The sequence below is a fragment of the Cavia porcellus genome, unplaced genomic scaffold (genome assembly GCF_034190915.1).
Source record: "Cavia porcellus strain 051 isolate PalLab524CR breed Dunkin Hartley unplaced genomic scaffold, mCavPor4.1 scaffold_33, whole genome shotgun sequence".
Lineage (NCBI taxonomy): Eukaryota > Metazoa > Chordata > Mammalia > Rodentia > Caviidae > Cavia > Cavia porcellus.
Window position 1 is genome coordinate 5,138,923 of NW_026947516.1, and position 24,175 is coordinate 5,163,097.

Below are 24,175 nucleotides of genomic sequence, written 5' to 3' on the forward strand. Positions count from 1 at the left end.
CATGGAGAAGGAGAGGTGAGGCATTGAGGCATTGTGGGTTCTCCTCCGTGTTGCTGTTTGAGCCTTTGGTTCTCCTGGAGACACTCTGGTCCTCACATTGAACATTGCTTCCTGGCTCCGGAGGGGAAGACGTGTGCCTCTTGGTCTCCAGGATGAACTCTTCACACTGGCTTCCTGGCATGTATTCAACTGTTGTTATGATTGGAGAAGTCTGGGGCCTCTGTGTCGCTGAGGATGGCTGTGGTGTCTTTCAGGACAGTACTGGTCTTTGTTGAGCGTGACTTCTTGGCTCCAGCATAGAAACCTCATTCCATCAGCACAGCTCCTTTACCCCGCTGGCATGGACCTTCTGGCTTCCACCACTGACCTTTGGGCCTTCCCAGCACAGACCCATAAATGGATTGGTGTTAGTCCTTCTTGTGGGCTCTGGACCTCCAGATGGACTCCTGGGAGGCACTGTCATGAGCTCTGGGTTTTTATCTGGACTCATACAGGACATTGTTGTGGAATCCAGGCCCCTCACTGCATAATCTGTGTCTTTGGTGTTGTGGATAGATTTCCTGCAGTTTCTTGTGTTAACTCTGGGAGACCATCATTAAATAATATTACAAATTTTGTGTTCTGATTCTAATTGTTCTCCTTACAACTTCTGACTGTAACAAGTGGCCTTCACCCACTTATTTAAATTCTCTCCTTCTTAGCTTTCTCTCTATGACCTGTCCCAGGAAAACTGGCTTGGGGAAAGTCACATGGGATGCAGAGATGATTCAGACACAAGGCAGTCTCTAGGAAAGTGCATCTTGAAGACTGGAGGACTGTGATGCAGGTATTTCTTCCATCGTGTAAAAGTCGGTTCCTGCCTTTCCTGTGAGCCCATTAGCTCCTCTGTGGCACTCAAAGGACCATGCTCACACTTAGAATGAGGGAGTGTGTGTATCAAGGTATGTTCCAAGAGTTTGTGGTCCTTGTTTATGAATAAATATATGCCTGTTACATACAAATGAAACAAATGGCATTGGTCCGCTTTCAAATACATTTGGTCCTTGGTTGGCAAATGTGATTCCTTGCCCTATTTAGCAGATGACTTTGGTTGTGTTCATGCAGAGTTCGCGAAACAAAACAAAATTTTGCCCCCAAAATGCATTCATGCACCCAAGAGTTACTGTGTATGCCTCATCTCTGGCATATAAAACAGACGCTATATTTCAAGACAAAATTATCTCTGGTGTATGTTAAGATAGTATATTTCATTATAAAAGCCATACACAGGTATGTACTAAATAAATACTGCATTTGATTATAAATATGTGTTAAGTAGATGATATATTTGCTTGTAAAATGCGTATTTTTTGGCATAACTAGATATTCTGGTTGATTATAAGTATATAATCAACTATCTATATATTTCTGGTACATTAAGTATATAGTGTTTTAGATGATAAAATGCATATCTCTGGTATGTGTTAAATAATACTATATTGATTATAAATATGTATTCAATAGATACCAGATTGATTATAATATACTTGGTGTATCTTAAGCAAATACAACATTTGACTATACAACACACATCTCTGACTATAAAATCTCTATTTCTGGTACACACTAGACAGATCCTATATTGGATTATAAAATGTGTAACTCTTAAATGTACAAAACAGATATATTTGATTTTGAATGTGTGCTGAAAAGCTACTATATTTGTTTATAAAGTTCATAGCTCTGGTACATGCCAAGTGGATAGTGTTTTTGATTATAAATATGTGTTAAAACAAAGCTGATCACATAATGCATAGCTCGTTATGTGGGTAGACATATACTATATTTATTTAAGTATTTGTGAAATACATACTGTATTTGATAAAATACATATCTCTGTGTCTCATATGTATTAAACATATCCTGTATTGTATTGTAAATTCTTTGTCTCTTCAGTGTGTGAAACACACATAGTATCTGAATATGAAATGCCTCTCTCTGGTACATATTAAGTAGAAATGATGCTGGATTAAAAAATGAGTATGAAAGAAGCAGACCAGGGTTAGCATTTAGCAAAACACAGCTTGGATAAGCAGCTGCGTAAGAGACTGCTGGACAGCACTGAGCTTAGATTTTTTTGCTTTGATTTTTTCTGATATAGGGAATTAAACTCAGAGCCTTGTGCTTGCCAAACAGGCACTTGTGCCACTGAACTCTATCCTCTCCTTGCCTATGAGGTTAGATTTTAGATGGGGGCTTCCTTCTACATCTCCTAGAAAGGGCTGGCATCCTGCCTTAGCTGCCAGACCAAGTGAGGCGAGTTCTCTGCAGATGCGTCTTTGTACTTTAGCTTTCTGCACGTGAGCAGAGAACCTTAGAGAAGCACAGGGGGTTGTCGGCAGCAGAGGGTCTGCAGGGTTGGAGGAAGGAGACCTGAGCTATTAGGGGATTGGGTGAGGAGGTGTGCAAAGCCTTTTCCCACTGTGAAAGCGTGCTTTGGTTCCTGGCATCTACATGAGCAGCTGCGACAGGGATGTATTATGAAACACAACTTTTTTTTTTTTACTGGTTTCAAACATTACAGCCACACCTTGCTTCTCAGGGGTGTTGAAACTCATTGGACTTGGTACTTACTGAGCATCTTGACCTGGTTTTCTTCATGTGTCTGGCACTTGGTGTGTGAGCTGCTGTAGCGTGTAAGCAAGACAATCTGTCTGATATTTACTGTGTCTCACAGACCTAATTAACAGCCAGAACTGATGGACCGTGGTCAGTATGTCCGATAAGCACTTAAAAGTATCTGGTATAAATTAAATTTAAATAATTTTTACAGTGATGAAGAAAAGAGCGATCCAGTCAATCATTCTGATTCATATGATCTGGGAGGTAAGGTGTTATAGTCCCTGTTCTCGATGTTCTTTTTTCTTACAGAGAAGAAGTTATTTCTATGTGTAATACCTGTAAATGGATTTGACCACAATGATTACAAAATTAGATCTTTCACAGGAAATGGGCAAATGCGGGTGTTCTGGCAAATTCTTAGTTAGGATCACCTTACCTGTCCTTGGTATTCCACTGGTCTCAGTCCGGCGTAAATGGGCACAAAGCTGCTAGCCAGGAGGACCTGGATGAAAACAAAACATCAGCTTCTGAATGGAAGCACTGACATCCAGATAACAGACCTGATACATCACTCACCGGAAAGCCCTACTAAATGGACAAGTCCCAAATATCTCAAGGGCTCGACTGCACATATTTCTATCATAAAACATAACATGGTAGCCAGGGGTGCTGGTGCCCTTCTGTCATTCCAGCATTCAGGAGACTGAGGCAAGAGGATTGCTAAGTCTGGGGCCAGCCTGGGCTACAAACTGAGTCCAAAGCCACCCTGAACTTCATAATGAGACCCTGTCTCAAAAAGACAATAAATAAATCAATAAAACATTTTCAATATCTAAAAAGATACTAAAATCATAGGCGCTGGTCCCCTGTGATCTTTACAGGAGAGCAAAGTCCCACACTTTAAAGATGTCCTTCCATGTGTCGCCATGTTACTGCAAGGGGAGAGCCACAGTTTATGTTCCAGCATCGTGGTTAGGACACACGTAATGTGGCCGTGATGAGTAGAGACACCAGTCATACTTTACCTTCCACTTAAAAAGTCAAATTTGGGATGGGGCTGGGGTGTATTTAGTGGTACAAGTGCCTGCCTGGCAAGTGCAAGGTCATGAGTTCGATCTGTGGTACCCCTCCAAAAAATAAAGAAAAGAAAAAGTCAAAATGCTTGTCATTTAGGATAGTATTGTTCCTTCCAACAGATAAAGCTGACTTCCCATAGCTTTTCTGAAATGTAAATGTTGTATTTTGCAATGCAGTTTTCAAATCGCTAGCGAGTGTTCTATTTGAAAACACATAGCATAAGACACTGAATATTTAACATAGAATCTTTCAGCTGATCAGCAAAAGATTCTAGGGCTGTTTATTGGCAAAGATTTCATGCATTTTTTTAACCGTTATGTGTTACTCAGAAGTGGATTATGGCCCAAGCACAGATTTATAAATCATTCCTTTAAAATTATTTACAACTCAGAAGGCATTTCCCCCAAAGAAACAATAGAATGGGGAGGATTTTTAGATCAGTTCTCAAAAGCCTATTTATTCTGAGCTGCCAGCAAATTCAGGACATAGCAGCATAACACAATTTCTACAGGAAAATCGTCTGATTTGCTCCTTGATGCAGGAAACCCACTCCTTCCAGGATTATTTCTCGACAATGTACTTGGGACAGAGCATGAGCTTCCTCATGAAGTGGCTTTTCCTGCATGAGCAGAACAAGGTGTGTGCTTTTCTGATGGAGTACTGGACCCTTTAAAGGGCTGATACCCAGCACATGCCTGCTAGCATCTCTCCCTTCTCTCTGATGGGAATTGAGGTCACCCAACTTGTCTCCTCATCCTTATTAATAGTAAGACACACGTGGATTGTCCAGGGTGCTCGCTAAAGGGAGTCCCAAGCATGTCTAAACTTGTCAGTGCTGCAGGTGGCATAGACTTGACTTCATTTTCCCTTAAAATATATATTCATATGGATTTTCACCAGTGCAATGCCTTATATCTAGAAGTACTTCCAAAGCCTAATGAACTTACAAGAGGCAGCTATATGAGGCATTAGGGTTAAGGATGTGCACTAAGGGAATCAATCCTCTGGTTAAATTGGCACAGTTCTGGGTGTTGCTGGGTGGGTTTACTGAACCAGAAGACCTACCTTGGGTGTGAGAGGTACAGCTAAGAGGCTTGTAGCCTGATGGGTATAAAGAGGGAAAGGGAGGCTCCCTCTGCTACTTCCTGCCTGCCATGCCATGGACTGTTTCTCCTCTGCCATGGCACCCTGTCTTGGAGCCAGTCCACGATGCATTCAAACTTTCTACAAACCATGAGCTAAAATAAACTTTTTCCTTTTAAATTTGCTGGTGTCAGAATATCCAGCTAAGAGAAAACTAACTGAAATAATCAGTCAACATACACAAGTCAGGCTACTTTGGTGACTGTTTTTCTTTCTTTCTTTCTTTTTTTTTTTTTTTTTTTTTGGTCTTTTGATGAGTTTTACCCAGGTCTGTCTCATTTAATTTACTTACAGAAACACAGAATGCACACTAATTTGTACCACTGATTCCCAGGGTAAAGCATCTCCTTTAACCAGTTTATTAATCAATTTATTTATTCACTGCAATGTACAGTAACCTTCCACAAAATTCATCAACCTTCTCCCAAGACTCAACTCCAACACTAGTAGTAAGGCATTCACCTGAAAAATCTCAATTTTTTTTTTGTCTTTTTTGAGAGGGGTTCTCACTATGCAGTTCAGGCTGGCCTTGAGCTCACTTTGCAGCCCAGGCTGGTCTCGATCCTCCCAACCTCCGCCTCCCAAGTGCTGGGATTATAGGCGTGTGCCACCATGCCTGGCTCGAAAACCTCAGTTTTAATAGATGACAGGACAGAACAGCGTGACACTATATGTATCTTGCTCACGCCACAAAGAGGTAAAACAAGATCAGGAGCCACTGTAGGTGATTAGCTGAAGAAACAAGCATCCTGAATCCCAACCTCGATGGCCCACTGGTAGCAATAATGAACCCCGCAGCTGGTATTATTCAGAGGAAGGGTATTCTCACTTGCTGAATTTGGCCTTATCATCAAATGGCTACTCCTTTAAAAATAAATAAATGCAATCCCAGGCTCCAGATATCTTTTTGCAAGCACTGCATAGCTGTTTAATGAAGTTATCTCGCAAAGGCTAGATTGCACTTTGGTGATCAGCAAAACAATCTGTATACGGTGTGCATATTGTGAAGGTACAGTATGGTGAAATTATTACAGTACTTTAAAGGCCTGTAAGTTTATGAAGGACCAGAGATTTATTTCATTATGTTGCAGATATATGTGCCCTACAAAATAATCACTACCTTTAGAATCAGAACTTTGACTCCCTCTAACACGTCAAAGTATAAGAAGTTCACAATTTACTCCTTGGAACGGTGGTGAGGTATTTGGATTAAAGCAAGCTTTCCAATTACTTTCCTGCAGATAATAACAGTAAGAATCCTCCTGCATGATATGAAAAGTGCAGCAACCTGGAAAATACCTGTCACTCCTCCAGATCGATGTTATTTGTTCTTGTCAGAGGTTACCGTTGCTTTCTACGGACTGATCATTTGGACATCAAACTAAGTTCAGGGCGAAAATTAGCTCTAGATAGCCAGGGAATAAGCGTGTTTTTTTTTAAAACTTGTTGTTTACTGCTGTCTGCTTGCAGGGTAATAGGAATTTGTAAGGAAGGAGGTAAAGATTGACACGATAAGACCACTTCTGCTTTCAGCTCAGGTGATAGGCAGTATTTCTGGTGAAATTGCTCTCCCTAATAAACCTCAATGCAGCCACAGAGTGCTTGTCATTTTAGGGGCTAACGCGCCCAGCAATGCATCTGTTACTGCCTGAGGACACAGCAGCTGAGTACGACTGGCATCTACTGGGCATACACCCAAGAAAGTCCAGACAACAAACAATTAAGCTGAAACCGAGGAAGAGTGGGATTAAGCTTCCCTTGTATTGAGTCACTTGTTCTTATCACTGAGCTTAGAAATCACCTGACTGAGGAATATATTCAAATTTGCGTTGGTTGATGATTACAGATTGTACTCTTATAAATAGTTATTCAAGATACTGAGGTGTAGCATATAAAGTGGGGATTCTAACAGCGAGATTGCAAACGGTTCTGTTCAGCTATCCAACAAAAACTTAGTAATACGGGTATCAATCCTATACACTTAAACATACATGCAGTTATCCAGATCTCCATTTACGTTGAGATTAAACAAACCCAAGCAGGCTAAAATCACTCTGAACAAAGAGTAATACTATTGCTGGGTTGCACATCATGACACTCCGGGATCAGCACTGGGTCCTGTAGTGTCTCTTTTTCTTCAAAGTATTTGTTCATTTCATCCTGTGTCATGAGATCAGTTCTGATAAACTGTTTATAGGTTCTACACATGCATGAGTCTTAACATGTATTTCTATCTTTTCTATATTAGAGGGAGAAACAAACAAAGCAAGACAAAACAAAACATATTCCTATAAACACATGAGTGCACAGTGCACCCTGGGGAAATGAAAGGGGAGGAATAGTCTTCAAAAAGATGGCAGAAGACATTAATAGTGTATGAAGAATTAAAACCCTTATTACTAGCACCGCTCTGCTTAGATAGATTTTATCCTGTCCCAGTTTGTCTACTTGCCTTAGATTTGAGGGCACAGAGAGCTATCCCCAAAACATCAGGATATAGCACAGTAATTATCGTTAATTTCCTATTAACTTAATCTGGAGCCCTGCATGACTTACACTGTTTTATCCTGACTGATCTTAGATAAATCTGGTTTGTTTGAGTGCTGTTTGGTATCTATAGATTTTATTCAAAACTGTTATGATTGATAGTATCAAGTCTGAGAGTATAGGCAACTACACTGAAGATGACAAGACTCACTACGATACCCATTCTGGTTTGATTACTGCCTGTTTTTTTTTGAGGCTGCTTTTGGTCTACAGATTTTCTGCTGGTCTTTTCTCGGTTTCATACTGATTGGAAATACCCAGCCTGCATGAGGGCCTAATGGGTGACTCACATCAAGTGGCTTGAAAACTCACGCCTCGATCCAGTTAACACCACACCACCAGTTTCCGAGCACACGTGCCCGGGAGGTGAATCATGTACCCCCCAGGGCACCAATGATTTCATTCCCAGATACCTTCACCAAAGCATTATGTCACCTACTGATTTGGCTGACAAAAATGTCAAAGTCTAACCTTGTGGAGGCAGATTGGTAACTTGGACCTCCACTTCACTGTTTGGCTGCCGTGTGAGTAAACCTCATTGTACAAAACATGTGGATTCAGGAAGAGGGGTCCCGGGGAGTTGAAAAAACAGGCATATGTCAGCGACCAGGTCTACTGCTAAGCATGCAAGGAAAGAAAACAAGGACCTAGCTTTTTTAGCTCATCACTGGGTGCAGCCCTTGAAACATAGCATGCGTGTAAAGCCCTTGGTTTGATTTTTGTTTATTCTCACTAAATATAACAATAAAATAAAAGGCAAGTGCATATTCCACACACGTTCTGACTGGCTCTACGTATCACTTGTTATACAAAAGGGTTGTTTAGAAAATGATGTGGCCAAGTTTCCTTAGCAAATAAATTCTCAACAAGGTTCATTTATTCCTCGAGTTTACTGGGGAGTGTAATGAGGATCTCTGGCTGTTTATACAGACCCTGCTGCTGTCGCTGAAATTCAAAGACAGAGTCAAATTTATCTTCCTCTGGTCCTGCCAAGATAATGGCCAGTCTTAAATTCAGTTCTTAGTGCGATTTTACAAAGTTAATGGGAGAGGATCTCACTGGAAAAGACTTTCCACTCTGTGAAAGGAAATTCAGCACTTTGCACCACTGGAGACACAGCAGTCCATCTCCAGAGCCAGGACACTGTCACAGTAGAAAACCTGGGTGTCCCTATGAAGGAGCATGCATGTGTATCCAGAGACACTTCAGAGCACATGTGCCATCAGCCTGAAATGTGGAGAAGCCTGTGATCTGTACCAACTCAGGGGAGAAGTCAGGTGCCCACCCCAGCGTTCCTTGTTTTGATGAGGATTCATCAAAATGAGGATTCATTCTACTTGGCAGTTGGGCTGGCATATGCCTTTCTTTTAAACCAAGAATTGATCTTTCTCTGAAAGCTACTATTAAAATATGCTTGACCAAGAGATGGAGGGAGAGGGGTAGGAGGAGAAGAGAATGGGATGTTAAAGAATTAAGATGTCTTATGTAGAGGTACCAACTCCCCGTGATGAATGTGATCATCACAGATTGCAAACATACTTGAACTTCTGAACTGTGTACTGGCTTCTGAGCTGGGGGAAAAGCCAGCATAAAATCTGGGATGTGAAAGGAGTGAGCTGACAGGTCCCAGAGACAGTCAGGACTCATGCAGGCCTCAAGCTAAAGTATGAAGGATGGGAAGCGATGGGAATCAGGAGAGGAGGGGCCCCTGACGGTTCACTGTGTCTACCACGTAAGCAACTGAGAGTTGACGAAGCTCTCTTGCACATTTCACAGATGGTGGGGGACAGACAGTGGTCCACCATCTCACAGATGAAGATACTGAAACACCAGTAAGCTGACATTGTCAGTAGTCCCTGAACCGACTCATAATGGTCATGGAATCAGGCACTGCATCTTCCGTTATTCCGCTCCATCCCCAAATTAATGTATGCATTTGCAGAAAGTGATCTCAACCTGGTATAGATCTCAGGGTGACCAGTGACCCACAAACATAAAGGATCAATGCATGTGAGACTTGGAGAGAAATTTTTCTTTTTCCTGATATGATTATGGCTTAGATTTGAAATGTGCCTCAAAAGTCTGGGTGTCAGCTGATGGGATTTTGGTTTGGTTTTTGAGACAGGTTCTCACGATGTAGTTCAGGCTGGCCTTGAACTCACTGTGTAGCTCTGTCTGGTGTTCAACTTCCAGTGACCCTCTTGATTTAGTTTTCTGAGTGCAGGGATGACAGGTGTTCACCACCACACCCAGAGAGGTGATGGGACCTGGGAAGTCCTTAGACCATGAGGGCTCTAAACTCATCGGCTGATTAATTCAAAATGTTAGAATTAGATCTAAAATGTCTGCAAAGTCTCACGTGTTCAGAAGTAAGGTTTTGAAAGGTGATTGACCATGCAGATGCAATAGTCATCAGTGGATTAATCCACTAATATCCAGAGTTGGTCTGCTGTTTGGTGGGGGGCCCAGCAGGAGACGGTGTGATACTGGTGGTATGATACTAAGGGGTGTATCTCCCACTCTGGCTATTCTCTGACTCTCTGCTTCTGGCTTCCATGCAGGGAACTGTTTTCTTCGCCACAAGCTTCTGCCCTGCAACCAGGCAAACATGGACTGAAAACTCTAAACAGTGAGCCAAAATACACTTCTCTCCTGTCAGTGATGACATCACCTATTGTGTTCCCAGTGACAAAAGCCAGTCAATACACAGTGATCACAATTCAATGGCATTATTGAGAGGTATTGGAAACAGGAAGGAGGAGGCTCGTTGAAGGAAATCAATCATGGAGGCCTGACCTTGGGACTGCATCTGCTTCCTGGCCCCTTCCTCTCCAGCTCTCTGCCTCCCACCCACCATGGGTGAGCTCTGCTTAACACATCCTCCCTACCACTAATGTTCTATCTCTCCACAGGCTGAGAAGCAACAAAGCCAAGGAAACCATTAACTGATACTTCTGACAAATGAACTTTCCCTTCTTGAGGTTCATTCTATCGGCTCTTTGACTACAGTGACAGAAAATTTAACACAGGTATAGCATCCGAAGTATACGCTGTAGGTCAATAAAAACAAGGGGGAAATAAGCACATGAGTAAGACATGTGCTGTTGGGACCCAGCTGAACCAAATAAAAGGATCTCTTCAAGGTGGTACGGCAGGACACAGCTCTAGTTAGGTGATCTTGGCTTGCTCACTATTAAAGAGGAGGGAAGTGGTTGGTTAAAATAACCCAGAGACCAAAGGACGCCTGAAGACTCTGTATGTTTCTTATAATGGGCTCTAAAGTAGGAAAAAGCAACTGAAATCTTCATAGATGTATGACTGAGAATGCTTTTTTGTATAATAATATACCCAAATATTTCAAGAAATCAATCTGATTTTAAACACTTCTACAAGAATGCACCTTTTCCATTATTTTTTCTGGATAAACAATTCCAATCTTATCCTTCTGTGAGTTTTAATCAAAGGAAGGAAAACAGTACAACATATTTTATTAGTTTCTTCAATGTATTACTCCTATTTTCTTTCTAGAACATCCACTGTTTTCTCTCCTGATTTTTAAAATTTCACTGATATATACTTTCATTTTTTGTTTGTTTGTTTTAGTCTACAGAAATACTTCTAATTTATCTTATAGATCATTATTTTGGTCTTTTGTCTATATTCACTATATTAGATTGCATTTGCATTTGCTGTTAAACTCAACTTGATAATCATCTAAGAATTGAATTTTATTCTTTGTTTTAAAACAGCTAGATCATACATGACTGATATAGCACATAACTCTGGGGTCTTAACTTTTTGTTAAGATTAAGAACACTTTGAAAACACCAAGTATAAAAGGAAAGTTTGGACCACGTAACTTGTGGACAGAAGTGCTCAGAAAACAATCATAAATACTGCAGCTGTCGAAATGGAAATAACTGTTCAAGTCTCTAACTGCAAACTTAATACAATTTAAGTATCAGTCACCACACAAACCCAATTAAAAATAAATGCTGCCAACAGTGAAAAGCTGTCAAATCAAAGGTAGCAAAAGCTTGGTATCAATCCTTATCTTAAAATATTATAGATCGGTACCTGGATTATGCCAAACAAAGACAAGGCTTAAAGAAAAAAAAAAAAATGGAAGAGAAAACGTGAGTCTTATGCAGCCAAAAGAGAAAGCTGTGACGTACCAGGGTATCTAACATGGTATTAACATGACAGACGTACTCAGAGGTGGGAACCAAGAGGAAGCATGCATTGTTATTTTATTTGGTCATCATTTATTAAACGCTGGCTTTCATCAGCGTGCAGATGGGGCTTCGCCATTTAAAACACACTTTCTCATGCTTTATTAATACGCTCTCCAGGGCAACTAAAAGAGCAAATGCTAGGTAGCTCCATTTCACAGACAGAGAAGTAAAGCTCAAAAATAATTCCTCACGCATCGCTCCACAGAGGGGATGTGACCTGCGAAACGTGTCGCTGTTGTGTGAACACACAGAGTGCACTTAATCACACAAGAGCCCCCTGCACCGGTGTGATTATATCATACAATCTTTTTTATCGGTACCAGGGATCAAACTCATGACCGCCTGCTTGCAAGGCAGGTGCTTATGCCGCTGAGCTAAATCTCCAGCCCCCAATTATGTCATGCAATCTTGTGGGACCACCACTGTACTGACCACAAGATGCAGTGATGATCCGAGAGTCCCGGACACTTTCAGGCAGAATTCAGAAAAGGCACGTATGTACACAGAACACACACACACACACACACACACACACACACACGCGGGACTCCAGATTTCTGCTTGGGTTTTCAGGCACACAGCCATGCTCTCTATAAGAAGGATTTGCAGGCAGCTGCAGGACAATGAAGAACCAGGTATTTTACAGAAATTCAACTGGTACCAACCGGAATAAACAGGTTCACGATAAAAACATAAAAATTGCAACACTGAACAAGACTTAAAGGTGAAAAGCACCACTATTTAGAACTTTCATGTTCTTGTTAACCCTAATTTAAGTTTCAACCTTTCTCTCGTCTGCCTGTCTGCCTGTCTCCTATAGATTTCCATATACTGCAATGTAACTCAAGGCTATGTGTTCACAGACACAAGCCTACTGGAATGGAGTGACGCACACTAGGCTGCTTCCATCTATGGCTTTAGCGTTTTAAAACCTCTAGTGTCTAGTTGTGATGTGCTAAGTTTAACAGTCAACCTGATCGGCATGGGAGTCACCTAAGAGGATTAGCAAAGCAGAGTTCTGTCTGTGTGGTGGCGGCTCACAGAGGCGACACAACCCTTGGGTCTATGTGTGGTTTCTGGACCCTTCTCCTCTGATGCTGTTCTCCTGACCTGCTTTCTTACCATCGTGAAGTGAGCAACTTTTCTCTACCATGTTCTCTTTGCCACGAGGTTCTTGCCTGGCAACCAGCTGACCATGGCTTGAAGTCCCTGAAATCATGAGCCAAATTCAACTTCTCCTCCGTGAAGCTGTGTGTCAGGTATTTTGTCTGGCAGCAAGAAAGCTCACTAATACACTAAAGGGCAGATCTCCTTAACATGGATCTCACATTGCCAAACAAGTTATGGCACATCAAATCCAGGGAAGACCCCAACCCTGAATGTTTAGGATTCATGCCTAACCTTCATGACCAAAAAGGAATGAAATACCATCCTCACACAGACCTGCTGAAAGTGAACCCTTGTGCTCCCATGAGAGGCATCCTGTGTTGGCTACTTTTTCTCATTGCTGAGATAAAATACTTGATGCCCAAAATTAAGGATAGAAAGGTTTATTTAGCTCACAGTCTTTGGAGGTTTCAGTCTGTAATCTGCTGCCTCCAAGGAGGGTGGCGTGGCGGAGGGGAAACTGTTCATGGTGACAGAAGACAGCAATAGCACCAAGACCAAAAAGGGGGAGCAAGACTCTTTTCTTCCCTTATATTGTACGCAGGCTACCTGCCCTAGGGTGGGGATAGCATTCACTTCATCCTATGTCCTCCTCTTGCACAGGCTGGGGATGTTTACAAAGTGAGGACCCTGGTCCCCCGCTGAGTTGCTGAGTTAAGCTCCTGAACTTCTCAGGTTGACACAGTGAATCAACCATTATGGTATCCTAGGGCAAAAGCCTAGGTCATGTCTTCTGCACCCTAGGATGCAGAGCTGCTGAGTTACTTAGTTAAGCTTCTACATTTCTCAACTTGATGCAGTGAGTCAACCATGACACAGCCATTGACTGACTGGGCACTTTACTAAAAGGAGGACTCACATATGTGTGTTTCACAGCTCAGAAACCTCTCTTAGAGACCTGAGAGCCATATAAAGAATAAGACTCCAGTGCGTAAGATGCCACAGAAGACAGAACAGTAACTCTCATGATGGCCAGGCCACACACTCAGCTGGCCTAGCCTCGCGTACACAAACCAGCCCTCTGGACGTTTTAGTTCTCTGACTGAGTCCAGGCAACTTCCCTTTGCTTGTGCCTGGATTTCTGTCTCCACAGTTGGCCACCCTGTGGACACGTTCGATTTGGCAAGATTCACGGCTTGAAAGATGAGCATAGTGTGTGGTGGGAAAAAGTGGTTTGGTAGAACCAGTGGAGACCATCTTCTCCTACTAGGATTACACTGGAAAAGTCATGACCGTGTGAGGAAATGAGTTTTTTCCCATTGCATCCTGTTTTGATGAAACTCAAAGCTACTCTCTCTTAAGCTAAAGACTGCTATTTCATACATGTTGAGGGTTACTGCTTGCTTTCAAGGAACTGTTTCTCTTTCCTTTGTTTTAGTTGCAGAAAAGGTTAAAGTCTGCTACCACACACTGAGAACATTCCTTACATAACCTAAGATAAATGTTAATTAGTCAGGATTTTCCTTGCAAGGTGTTGCATACTGGCGTCAGCTATTTCTCTTCTGTTCAATCAACTCAAATAATTACACCAAGTCTCTGAGTACCTATTATCCAAAATGAAAGAAACAACAACAACAGAAAATCATGCTTACTCCTGGCAATAGTTTGCTACTGCTGTTATAACAAAGAGCTACCAACATTAGAGCTTTGAACAAGACCCATTTATGACCACACAATCTGCAGGTCAGCTTTCTGGGACCAGCGCTTTAGCAGGTACAAATCAAGGTGTCAGACAGTTCCTTGTGCATCCAAATGTCAGAGGAGACCTATTCCCTGTGTTTGCAGGGCAGAGGGTACTTTTCCTTGCTGTGAGGGGGAGCGGCTCTTAGCAGATCTCCTTAATGTGGATCTCACATTGCCGAACAAGTTATAGTACATCAAATCCAGGGAAGACCCCGACCCCGAATGTTTAGGATTCATGCACTCAGTCTGGATTGTCTAGACTCATCATCTCGAGATGTTTACCCTCATCATACATCTTCACAGGTTCTGGGGCGTAGGGTATGGATGTCACCGGGGGCTGTGATTGTGTTTACCACATTCTCTCTCTCAACAGGGATGGAAAAGATGCCCTCTCGTCCAGCCCGAGGCCTACCCAGGGCAGAATACGGAGGACAGGCACTGTCCTCCCAGTCGGACAGCTCATCACCTATGGTACATTGCCCAGTCTCTGAATACACAGGGTCCAGCTTCTTTGTTTTTGCTTTTGCTTTAAGGGAGGCTGCCGTGATAGATGCCACCCTCGTTTGTTTATTTTCATACTTTTTCATGGAGTATCTATGTGGCGACTATCAGTATGCCCAGGCATTGGGGGTGTGTTTGTAGGGAAACCTGAGCACTCACTATCTTGGTGCTTACATTCCACTGAAGGAAAACAAACCACTAAAAACTCAGTGAGTAAAGCAGCGCAATGCATAGTCTGCAAACAGCAGTAATAAACTAGGCTGGGACACAGATGAAGATCTCAGAGTCCTGGTTGTTACAGGTGGAGAAGCCAGGGGCTCCATGACAAAGTGACAGTCCCGGAACCAAGCTAGTCCACTCGTGAGTATGCATTCAAAGGAAACGAACGCAGGATATCGAAGAGATGTGGACATTCCCACACTGCAGCACTGTCTACAGTACCAAGAGGTGGGCTACAATATCAAGGCGTCCATCAACCGATGAGTGGATGACGATATGGTACATACACACCACGGAATATGGTTCATTCATAAAAAGGTGAACTCTTGTCATTTGTGGTATTATGAATGGAAATACATTTCCACAAGTGAAACAAGCCAGGCACAGAAAGACAAGTAGTACATGATGTTATTCATTGTAGACACCAAAACCCCTGAACTCATGGGCGAGAGTAGAGGTGGGGCTCACAGAGGTTAGGATGGGTACAAAGTGGACAGAAAGAGGACAGTTATTGGACACTAAAATGTAATTAGAGAAGAATAGAAGCTTTTAATGTTTGACAGCATAGCAGGATGACTATAATTAACAATATTTTGTATTTCAAAACAGCTAAAAGAAGGGGTTTGAATATTCCCAACACAAACAATGATAAATGTTGAAGGCGATGGGTAATTTGTCCATATTTGATCATTGCACATTGGACACATATATCAAATATCACACTACGTACCAATATCGTGTGCCAATTAAAACAATCAAATAAAGGACAAAGCAGGGATAGCTAAGAGGTATTGCCTTCTTGCTTTAGATAAGAATAGACTCTTTTAATGTTTGATAGCATAGCAGGATGACTATTATTAACACACATCTCTCTGCACATAAATACCACACATCTCTCTGCAGATAAACCAGCAGAAGCACCTACCCAGCCCAATCCAACCCAACCTAAGTCTGAACTGGACATTAATATAAGAAGTTTTGTGATCATATTACAGAGAAATACATTTTTCTAAGGTAGAAAGACTATTAACATATAAGTGAGAGACAGGTGTAATAGGCACGCTGAATAGAAATATTCTCATCCATTAAGCTGCAAAGTAATTTTACTTGTCAATTCAACATTTCATTAAAGATCCCTAATTATACCACCCAGAAGATATTAAAAAAAAATCAATGTGTTTGTATTTCATTCAGGTGGAAAATTCATCTCTAACTCACACTCGAGTCATTACCATGGGCTATGTGGAATCATACTTTCTTTTCTCCCTATTAGCCAAATCTGAATTCATGAATTCTGCATTCATGCAATAGGAAGAAGAAAGATCTTCCCAGGTTTCTTAAAGGAAACACAGACTTGCCAACTCACAGTTATTCAGTGCAACACCTTAGCAAGTGTGCTGTTACTTGGAAATCAGTAGGATGAAGTATTTCCCAGAGACAATGAATGCTTGTCATGGTTTATGTCTGTGACCCCCAGGCCTCATGCATTTACACTGTGCATTTGTGATTGGTTCATTGTCTAGGGCTTGGATTGGGTGTGAGCGCTACCCTGGCCTAGGGTGGAGCCAGGATGTAATGTAAGGGCTGGAAGAAGGCGTGTCTCCCTCTCTGGCTGGTTTCTGCCTTGCTGTTTGCAGCTGCCATGAACTGCAGCCCCCCCCCCCATGCCACCCTGCCTTGGAGCCAACTGAGTATGGACTGAAACCTGTAAGAAATAAACCTTTCCTTCTCCAACTTGGTGCATCAGGTATTTTGTCTCAGCAATGAGTAAAAAGTAACTAAGACAATGCTCAACTCATCGACATTCAAATGTGCTTGGATAGAGAGGCCTGAGAACCAAATGCAAGAAGTGAAACAGAACAATAGATCAAAAAGCTAAGAGACCTGGATACCAGCATTGGTCTCTACTGGCAGGCAAGATAACTCTGGGTACCAGTGTGCATCTCATAAAGTCTGTCTACCCATTTCTTCTTTATTAAAGACAATAACAAAGGTCCAAAATAACTCCTGTCCTGCATGTTTACAGAAGGGCCACTGATGGGTGGAAAGTGCAAGTTCCTGTCCAAGTCTTACCAAGACTGCGGGGAATTAGATGTAAAAACTATTTTTTTTTTTTTTTTGAGACAGGGTCTCGCTGTGCAGTTCAGGCTGGTCTTGGGCTCACTTTGTAGCCTATGCTGGTCTTGAACTCGCAACCATCCTCCTGCCTCACCCTCCCGAGAGTACTGAGATTACAGGCGTGAACCACCACGCCCAGCTAGCTATAAAAACTTAAGGAAGCATTAGTGCTCCTAAACTCCATCCCCAAGTTGCATTGCATTACAAGCGGGAGGCCTGAACCTCAGGAGAAAAGAAACAGAGATGAAGCGGAGGACGACAGCCTCCAAGAGGAGCTCGAGAAACAAGGAATTCACTGCACTTTTATCATCTGGTGGGCCTGATCGGAGACAGCAGATGTAAAAAATTCACAGACGCTCATTATTTGTAAGAAGCGTACAAATGGGAACTCATTTGCCTTTCTCTAAGAGGACATATGCCTTTTTACCTTAATGAGGTCTTCCCTGGAGGAAAAATCTGAGACCAGGTAATTCTGCCGGGTCTTGGTGTTGGTGATAGACACGTGCAGTCGATTCTGGGCCAGCTCGTGGGCATTAGTAGGAAGAATGGACTCCATCCCGCTCCTGGAGGAGCAAAGGAGAGCCACATTACTCACCTTTAATTATTGAAGGCCTTGTAAATATCTTAGAAGGCCCAGTCCTGAGCTTGCACCGTTTGCTGGGAGAATTGTCAGCCCTGCGTCTTCATTTATATAGTTCGGGGATAAGAGCACACTGTCAACAGATACCTCAGGCGGGCCATGAAGTCATAACCTGGAGTCACTGCCCCGAGAGACTGCCTTCTGGTTTCCTCGGCCAGCTTATAGGTAAATTCATTGCATTCCTGAAAAAGAAGATTCACAACTCACCCTTTGTCTTATCAAATCAAAGGCACAGCAGTCCTATCCCGTTCCTAGACTGCACTGTGCATGGGCTCTGTTATGTTCTAGGTTCTATGTTTCTGGTCATTAGGCAAATTCTATTTTTCCCACAATTCCATTCTCTCTCTCTCTCTCTCTCTCTCTCTCTCTCTCTCTCTCATTCTCTCCCTCTGTTCCTTTCCTCTCCCTTTAAACTGATTCAAAGGGCCTTAGTCCACACAGGAAATGTCCTTTAGGGCTCCATTTAAATTCTCTGGAAGACTGCACACACAGTGAAGTTCCTCTACCAGCCTAACTGTGTGTCCTCGGAAGGTTAGGAAAGCACTGTTGCCAGAGTGCTAATGGGAAGGCACAATACCAAGCACAGATAGAGGAAGGAGCACTCGGCTTGGGTGCCACATGGTGAGATTCCAGAGTCTCTGGAGATCCGTCCTGAGCACTGGTATCCTGGGTAGCCATGGCTGGGATACGCTGAGATCCTCTGTCACTTTACTGTACTCTGACCATGCAAAGTGAGAAGCCTCTTTCCCACTTGACAGGGAAGAAAACTGAGGCTTGGAGTGACCAAGTGTGTCTGAAGTATGCTCATCAGGAATTGGGGATGAGCATATCACCAATGGGTGTAAACCCAGGGCTGTCTTTCATGGCACTGAAGTTGTCCAAAGAAGCACATGGATATTAAAGACCCTGGAGAGTGGCTGACCTTGACTGACAAAACAGCACGACTGTGGAGACTGCAGGATGAGAACCAAAATGCCCTTGGGCCATTTTCACAGTTATTTGGCTTAAGTTTTATATTAGAACTAATACTCTCCTGACTATAAACAAGCTTCTCAGAATCCACCCGTAAGATCTGCATACCTCTGGCTCCTGCCAACCCTAAAGCTAAAACTCGTTTGTGCAACATCTGAAATCTGTACAGAATATTTCCCAGCTTTGCTGCAGCCCTTAGCATTTCTAACGCCCCAGCCATGTATTTGATCAACCTATTGATTCGTGACCATCCTTGTTCTGGGGCTATAAAGGTTCACGTGCCCTCTTCCTTGGGGTAACATGACATTTATGGTTATTCGATTCCCTGTTTCTGGGCCAGGGCTGCTCAAATTTGGCTCAGAAGAAGCTGTTTTCCTTATTTCTGCAAGGGAGAGTTGTTATTTTACTTTAGTATTTGTATTCACTTATTATTTGATCGACTGGTTCAGCAAACTATTTGATGCCAGGTACTTGGCTAGTAACTAAGACCTGGTGGACCTTTCATTTTTCAATGCTGGGAAAACAAAACACACTGGCACATGCTGGCATGCTTCTTACTAGTGATCTATACTCCAAGATTCAGTCAAAACAAAACAAAACAAAACAAAAGCAAGATATAAAGAGGCCCTGATTCATGCAATGCAAGAGTACCTCCAAAAACATTATACAGTGCTATGAGAACCTTCCCAAGGGACAAATTTATGTTTTCTTATCTGTCCGTAAAGTCTCCAAGTGCTGCTATTGAACCTATGGATAACTTCTGGCCCCTCAAGAGACTTCAGAGACCCAATCAAGTTAATGACTTTCAGAAAGAGAGTGTACTAGTCAGCTTTCCTACTGCTGCATCCCACACCTTAGCGGCGAGGTTTAATATGGCTCACAGTCCTGAGGGATGCAGTCCATGGTCTGTAGGCTCTAAGGCAGGAACATCATGGCAAAGGGTGACACGGAGCAGAGCTGCTCAGTTCATGGCAGCCAGGAAGCACAGCAGAAGGGTGCCCCAGTAGAACGGAGGAGGGACATATGTAGTACCCAGGGCTACACATTCATGGTCCTCCCAATACATCGAATAACCTGCTAGAGGTTTCTCAGTGTAGCAAAGCTGACATGTCAGGATTAAGATGAACCATTCTGCATTATCCAGGGCCACCAGTGGTCCAGTGACCATGGCAAAGGCCTATTATGGGACAAGGATCTGGATGATGAACTCTGCTACAGATTTATGTCTGGGTATATAGGGTGCTTCCAGTTGGAGGAACAGAGGACTGTTAGGAGGCGGTAATTGTGGGAGGTCTCTATTCACTGGGGATATGATTTCAAAGGGGATCTGGGGACCCCTGTCCTTTTCTTTTCCTTTTTTTTTTGCTTCCTGGCCATGAGGTGAGTAGTGACCCCCCATTACATGCTCCTGACACTGCCATGTGGCATTCCCATCAGAGACTCCAGAGTTTTTCCTGTTCTTACACTGGAAATTCTAAAATCACGAGCCAACATAAATATTTTTCTCTTGGTGAGATAATTACCACAGGTATTTTGGTACTGTAATGTGAAGCTGATGGGCATATAAAGGAAAGCATGAGGGTCAGAGCATGATGAGCGTGTAAAGGAAAGGAAAGCAGGAGGGTCAGAGCTAAAGAGATCTCAAGAGGTCATGCTTCTGATTTTAGAGACGGAGGCAGGAGCCCAGGAATGCGAGCAGCCATTAGAAGCCAGAAAAGGGGCATATCAGCCTCAGGAGGGAGCTACAGCAGCCCTCTTGACACTGACTTGAGCCCAGAAAGTCTGTATCATACCTACAACCTTAGAAGGATGAGAGATTGAAGCCCTATTGTGTGAAGGCACCACACTGATAGCCACGGTTCACCTGCAACGGGAAATGAGTACAGTGAGCCTCAGCTCCAAATTAAAGGTTGTCAAAGCCTCCTTCCAATGTGACATCTAGGCTGGGGCCTTCCATGCAAACTGGAGTTGCTCAGGGATGGAGATACAGATGCATGAGAACAACACTAAACACAACAGCAAAGCAGTTCTGAGAAGGGCAGGAGGGAAGGTGGGTATTCACAGCAAGCCATGAAAAGGATGAAGCCACTTGGGGCCTTGTGAAGCTTGTTGGAAAAGCTACAGGGAGCTTAAGAATGAGATAATCAGGTTTGCATTTGGAGAAAATCACTAAGTGTGAAGTAGGCAACCTGTAGGTTCACCTGTTGCTATAGTTGATACACTGTGTCAACTTGAGAAGTTTAGAAATTTAACAGAGGGACTCAGTAGGGATCCAGGGTTCTTACTTTGTAAATGTCCCCCACCTGTGCCAAGGAGGACAAGGAGATTTTTGTGAGTGCTACACCTGTCCTAAAGGGAGCGGGGTGATGGTGGCCTGTGCACAGCATAAAGGAGGAAAAAGAGGCTTGCTCTGCCCCTCTTTTGCTCTGGCTGCTGCCTTGAAGTGTTGCCCTTGTGCCATGCCACCCTGCCTTGGAGCTAGCTGATTATGTGAAACCTCCACAGACTGTGAGCTAAATAAACCTTTCCTTCCTTCATTTTGGGCATCAGGTATTTTGTCTCAAGAAAGACAGGAAAATAACCAAGACACCTCTCAAATGTGTCTGTGTTTATCCCTTCTAAACTGGGCTCTCCACTTAGCCTGTGCACTGCTTTAGTTACATACCTGTACACCGACCACACTGTAAACTTACTAAGGAATGAACTTCTTCCCCTTTGAGTTCCCTGTTCGTTTAAACACCAGGTCTTCCTTATAGACTGTGATGGCTGGGGGAAGTTTTGCATTAAGCTCTTTACCTATCAATGTCTAAATTTGCCTCCCACCTAAAATATACCCAGCATCAGGTGCTCCTCTTAATTATACATGCGCAAGCTCTGCTCGACATTAATTAGCCATATATTTGTCACAACAGTAAAGAGCTCCAGGAACTTAACACTGTCAGTGGGAACTGAGCTAACACACATGCGGTAGGCTGAAAATAATTTACCAAAAAAAAAAAAAAAAAAAAAAAAAAAAGATAAGTCTTTCGAATGGATCATCCCAAATGCTAAATCAAAGAACTAACACTATTATTATAAGTTAGGATTACTATGTAGCCAAAAAGGGTTTGGGTCCTAGAGAAAATCAGCACAAAAGCTAAGGTACACAAAGATCGTGGCTGGAGGCCAATCTAAAGAGACCCAGGTTTGTAAGCCTCCCTAGAGATAAACAGCACCTTGCCATTCAACTGTGATTAGCACCACTTGCTCAGGGAGCCCAGCTACGCATCAGATGCATGGTGGGTGACCAGGACATCCAGACCCATCCCTTCCCGAGAATGCCTTTTTTCTTTCCACGTCCCTTGCTATATGACTCGTTTCCTTACCGGATCAATATTAGCAGAGAAGCTATATATTTGCAAAACTACTAGTTGCTTCTGTTTGGACCCATGTTGTACCTGCACTGTGATTTTGCTGTGTAAATTATCCTTGACAAAGGGTCTCTATGGCTACCCACTCTGGACCCCTCTGGGAAATCCAAGAGTGATTCTTCTCCTTATTTCCAATAAAACCCTCCTAGCTTCCTCCTGAGGTTTGCCACGTCATGCCTCAATGTTATGGAACGAGAACTCAGCACATCTGACATCTAACACGTTGGGGGAATCATTTTTCCTCTAACAAAATAACTATCAAAATATTATTTTTGTTGAAAGAAATGTTTTGAAAACAGGACAAATGAGGGTCCCCTCTGATCACTCAAAAGAATCACTTTCCATCTTCCAGTGTGAGCAGCTGATACATTTACCTTTTACCTTCTTCCCATACAATCAGACAACAGGACTGAGACCCAATTTAAGAAAAGAAGGGGCACTCTGATTGGAGATAAAGTTTAATGTCTCAAATTCAGGTAAGTCATTCAATGGCTGAATGTCACCAAATTATTATTATTGCATATCTCCAAATCACGTTATATGTAAATCGCTTTGGACATTTTTAAATTTGCTGAGGCTGGAAGCCAACTCTACTCAACTCCAGAGCTTCAGACTTGCCCCACCTAAAGGAAAGCCTGCCTTAAAGAGAAAATAGTCTCCCACTCCTGGAACCCCCATAAAACACAAGGAAAGGAGCCAGTGAGAAATTCATGGGAGAGGATTCTGCTAGCTTTCAAGTAGTGTTCACACCTTATTAATACTTTTCTGATGTAAGGTTCATACCCTGTGTAATCACTGGTTTGTCATCACATTTTTAGTTTCCTGTAAATCAATCACTAAAGAGAAGAAAGGATTAGTGGATTTCTTAAAAATTGGCCTTGTATCCTGTTTCTCTTCCATTAAGCAGCTCACAATCAGATTTATGAACGAGATTTCATTGTTTAAAACTCTGCAGTGTTGAGATTTTTTCTTGAGCAGGAATGTGTTAAGCCCCTATTTGATTACTGTTCAAAGCCACTAGACTGTGTAAGTAATTAACAAATATTTTCTCCATCCATAGAAACCAGCTCTTACTGTGATCAAATGCTTGATCACTGTCTAGACAGCTGAAAAAGCATCTGAAAAACATAGCTCCCATTAATGAAAATACCTGCTGAAGGCTATTTTTATCGTTTTTGGTTAAACTTCCTGGAATTTAGAGCTGCTTCTCTCTGTGAGAATTAAAAGCAAATTAAATTCCCCTATCTTGCCACTTAATTGAAATCCTAAGGCCAGTTTCCTTTGTATGCCTGCTTGCAAATTAGGGGTGAGCACAGGCCCCCCTGCTCAAGGTCTCAAAAACAGGGTCTCAGTTCTGTTCTCACAATCAACGGAAGAGCAAATATCCTTCGCCTAAAAGAAACAGGGCTTTATTGCAGAGTAAAATAAGGTATTTTATTTATGTTACCCCAAATAAACCTTTCCCATACCCTCAGAGCCCTGATATCCAAAGAGTTAATTGTAAAAGAAAAGTGTTAACCTTTTTTTTTTCCCCAGACAAAACCTCATCCCGACTCATTTTGCCACTCCCTCTTGGCCTCTTGATGAGGAACACAGCCTTGTGACTACTTAATTACCTCTATTTTTCCTGGTGCGGTTAGCAGGACAGAAGCAACCAAGGATCCTGCAGAGGCCCCTGCGAAAGCCTGGACGTTCTTCAGGAGTTCCTTGCCGTGCCTACACAAGGCAGCTGCCGCCCCCAAGTGGTAAATGCCCAGAAACCCACAGGCTGCGAAGGACAGGTTGATGGGCTTCATTCTTGCTGCGGAATTGGCAAAGCTACAAAAAACCAAAAATGCCTTAAATTGCTATCGCTCATCCCA

General features: G+C 42.7%; 1 protein-coding gene across 8 annotated transcripts in view; it reads right to left on the reverse strand.

Moving 5' to 3' along the window:
* The window catches only part of LOC100714079 (patatin-like phospholipase domain-containing protein 4), a 50,768-nt gene that overhangs the window by 25,248 nt on the left and 1,345 nt on the right, over positions 1-24,175 (reverse strand). For all 8 annotated transcript variants that reach the window (XR_010045369.1, XR_002789505.2, XR_010045368.1 and 5 more), the window contains exons 2-5: positions 23,930-24,131; positions 18,019-18,113; positions 17,719-17,854; positions 3,038-3,103 (exon numbers count right to left, since the gene is read on the reverse strand). Coding sequence is in view for 5 of the 8 variants with exons in the window: in XM_003462753.5 (XP_003462801.1) it covers positions 3,038-3,103; positions 17,719-17,854; positions 18,019-18,113; positions 23,930-24,131 (499 nt within the window). In the remaining 3 variants the exon portion in view is untranslated. The remainder of the gene's footprint in view (positions 1-3,037; positions 3,104-17,718; positions 17,855-18,018; positions 18,114-23,929; positions 24,132-24,175) is intronic.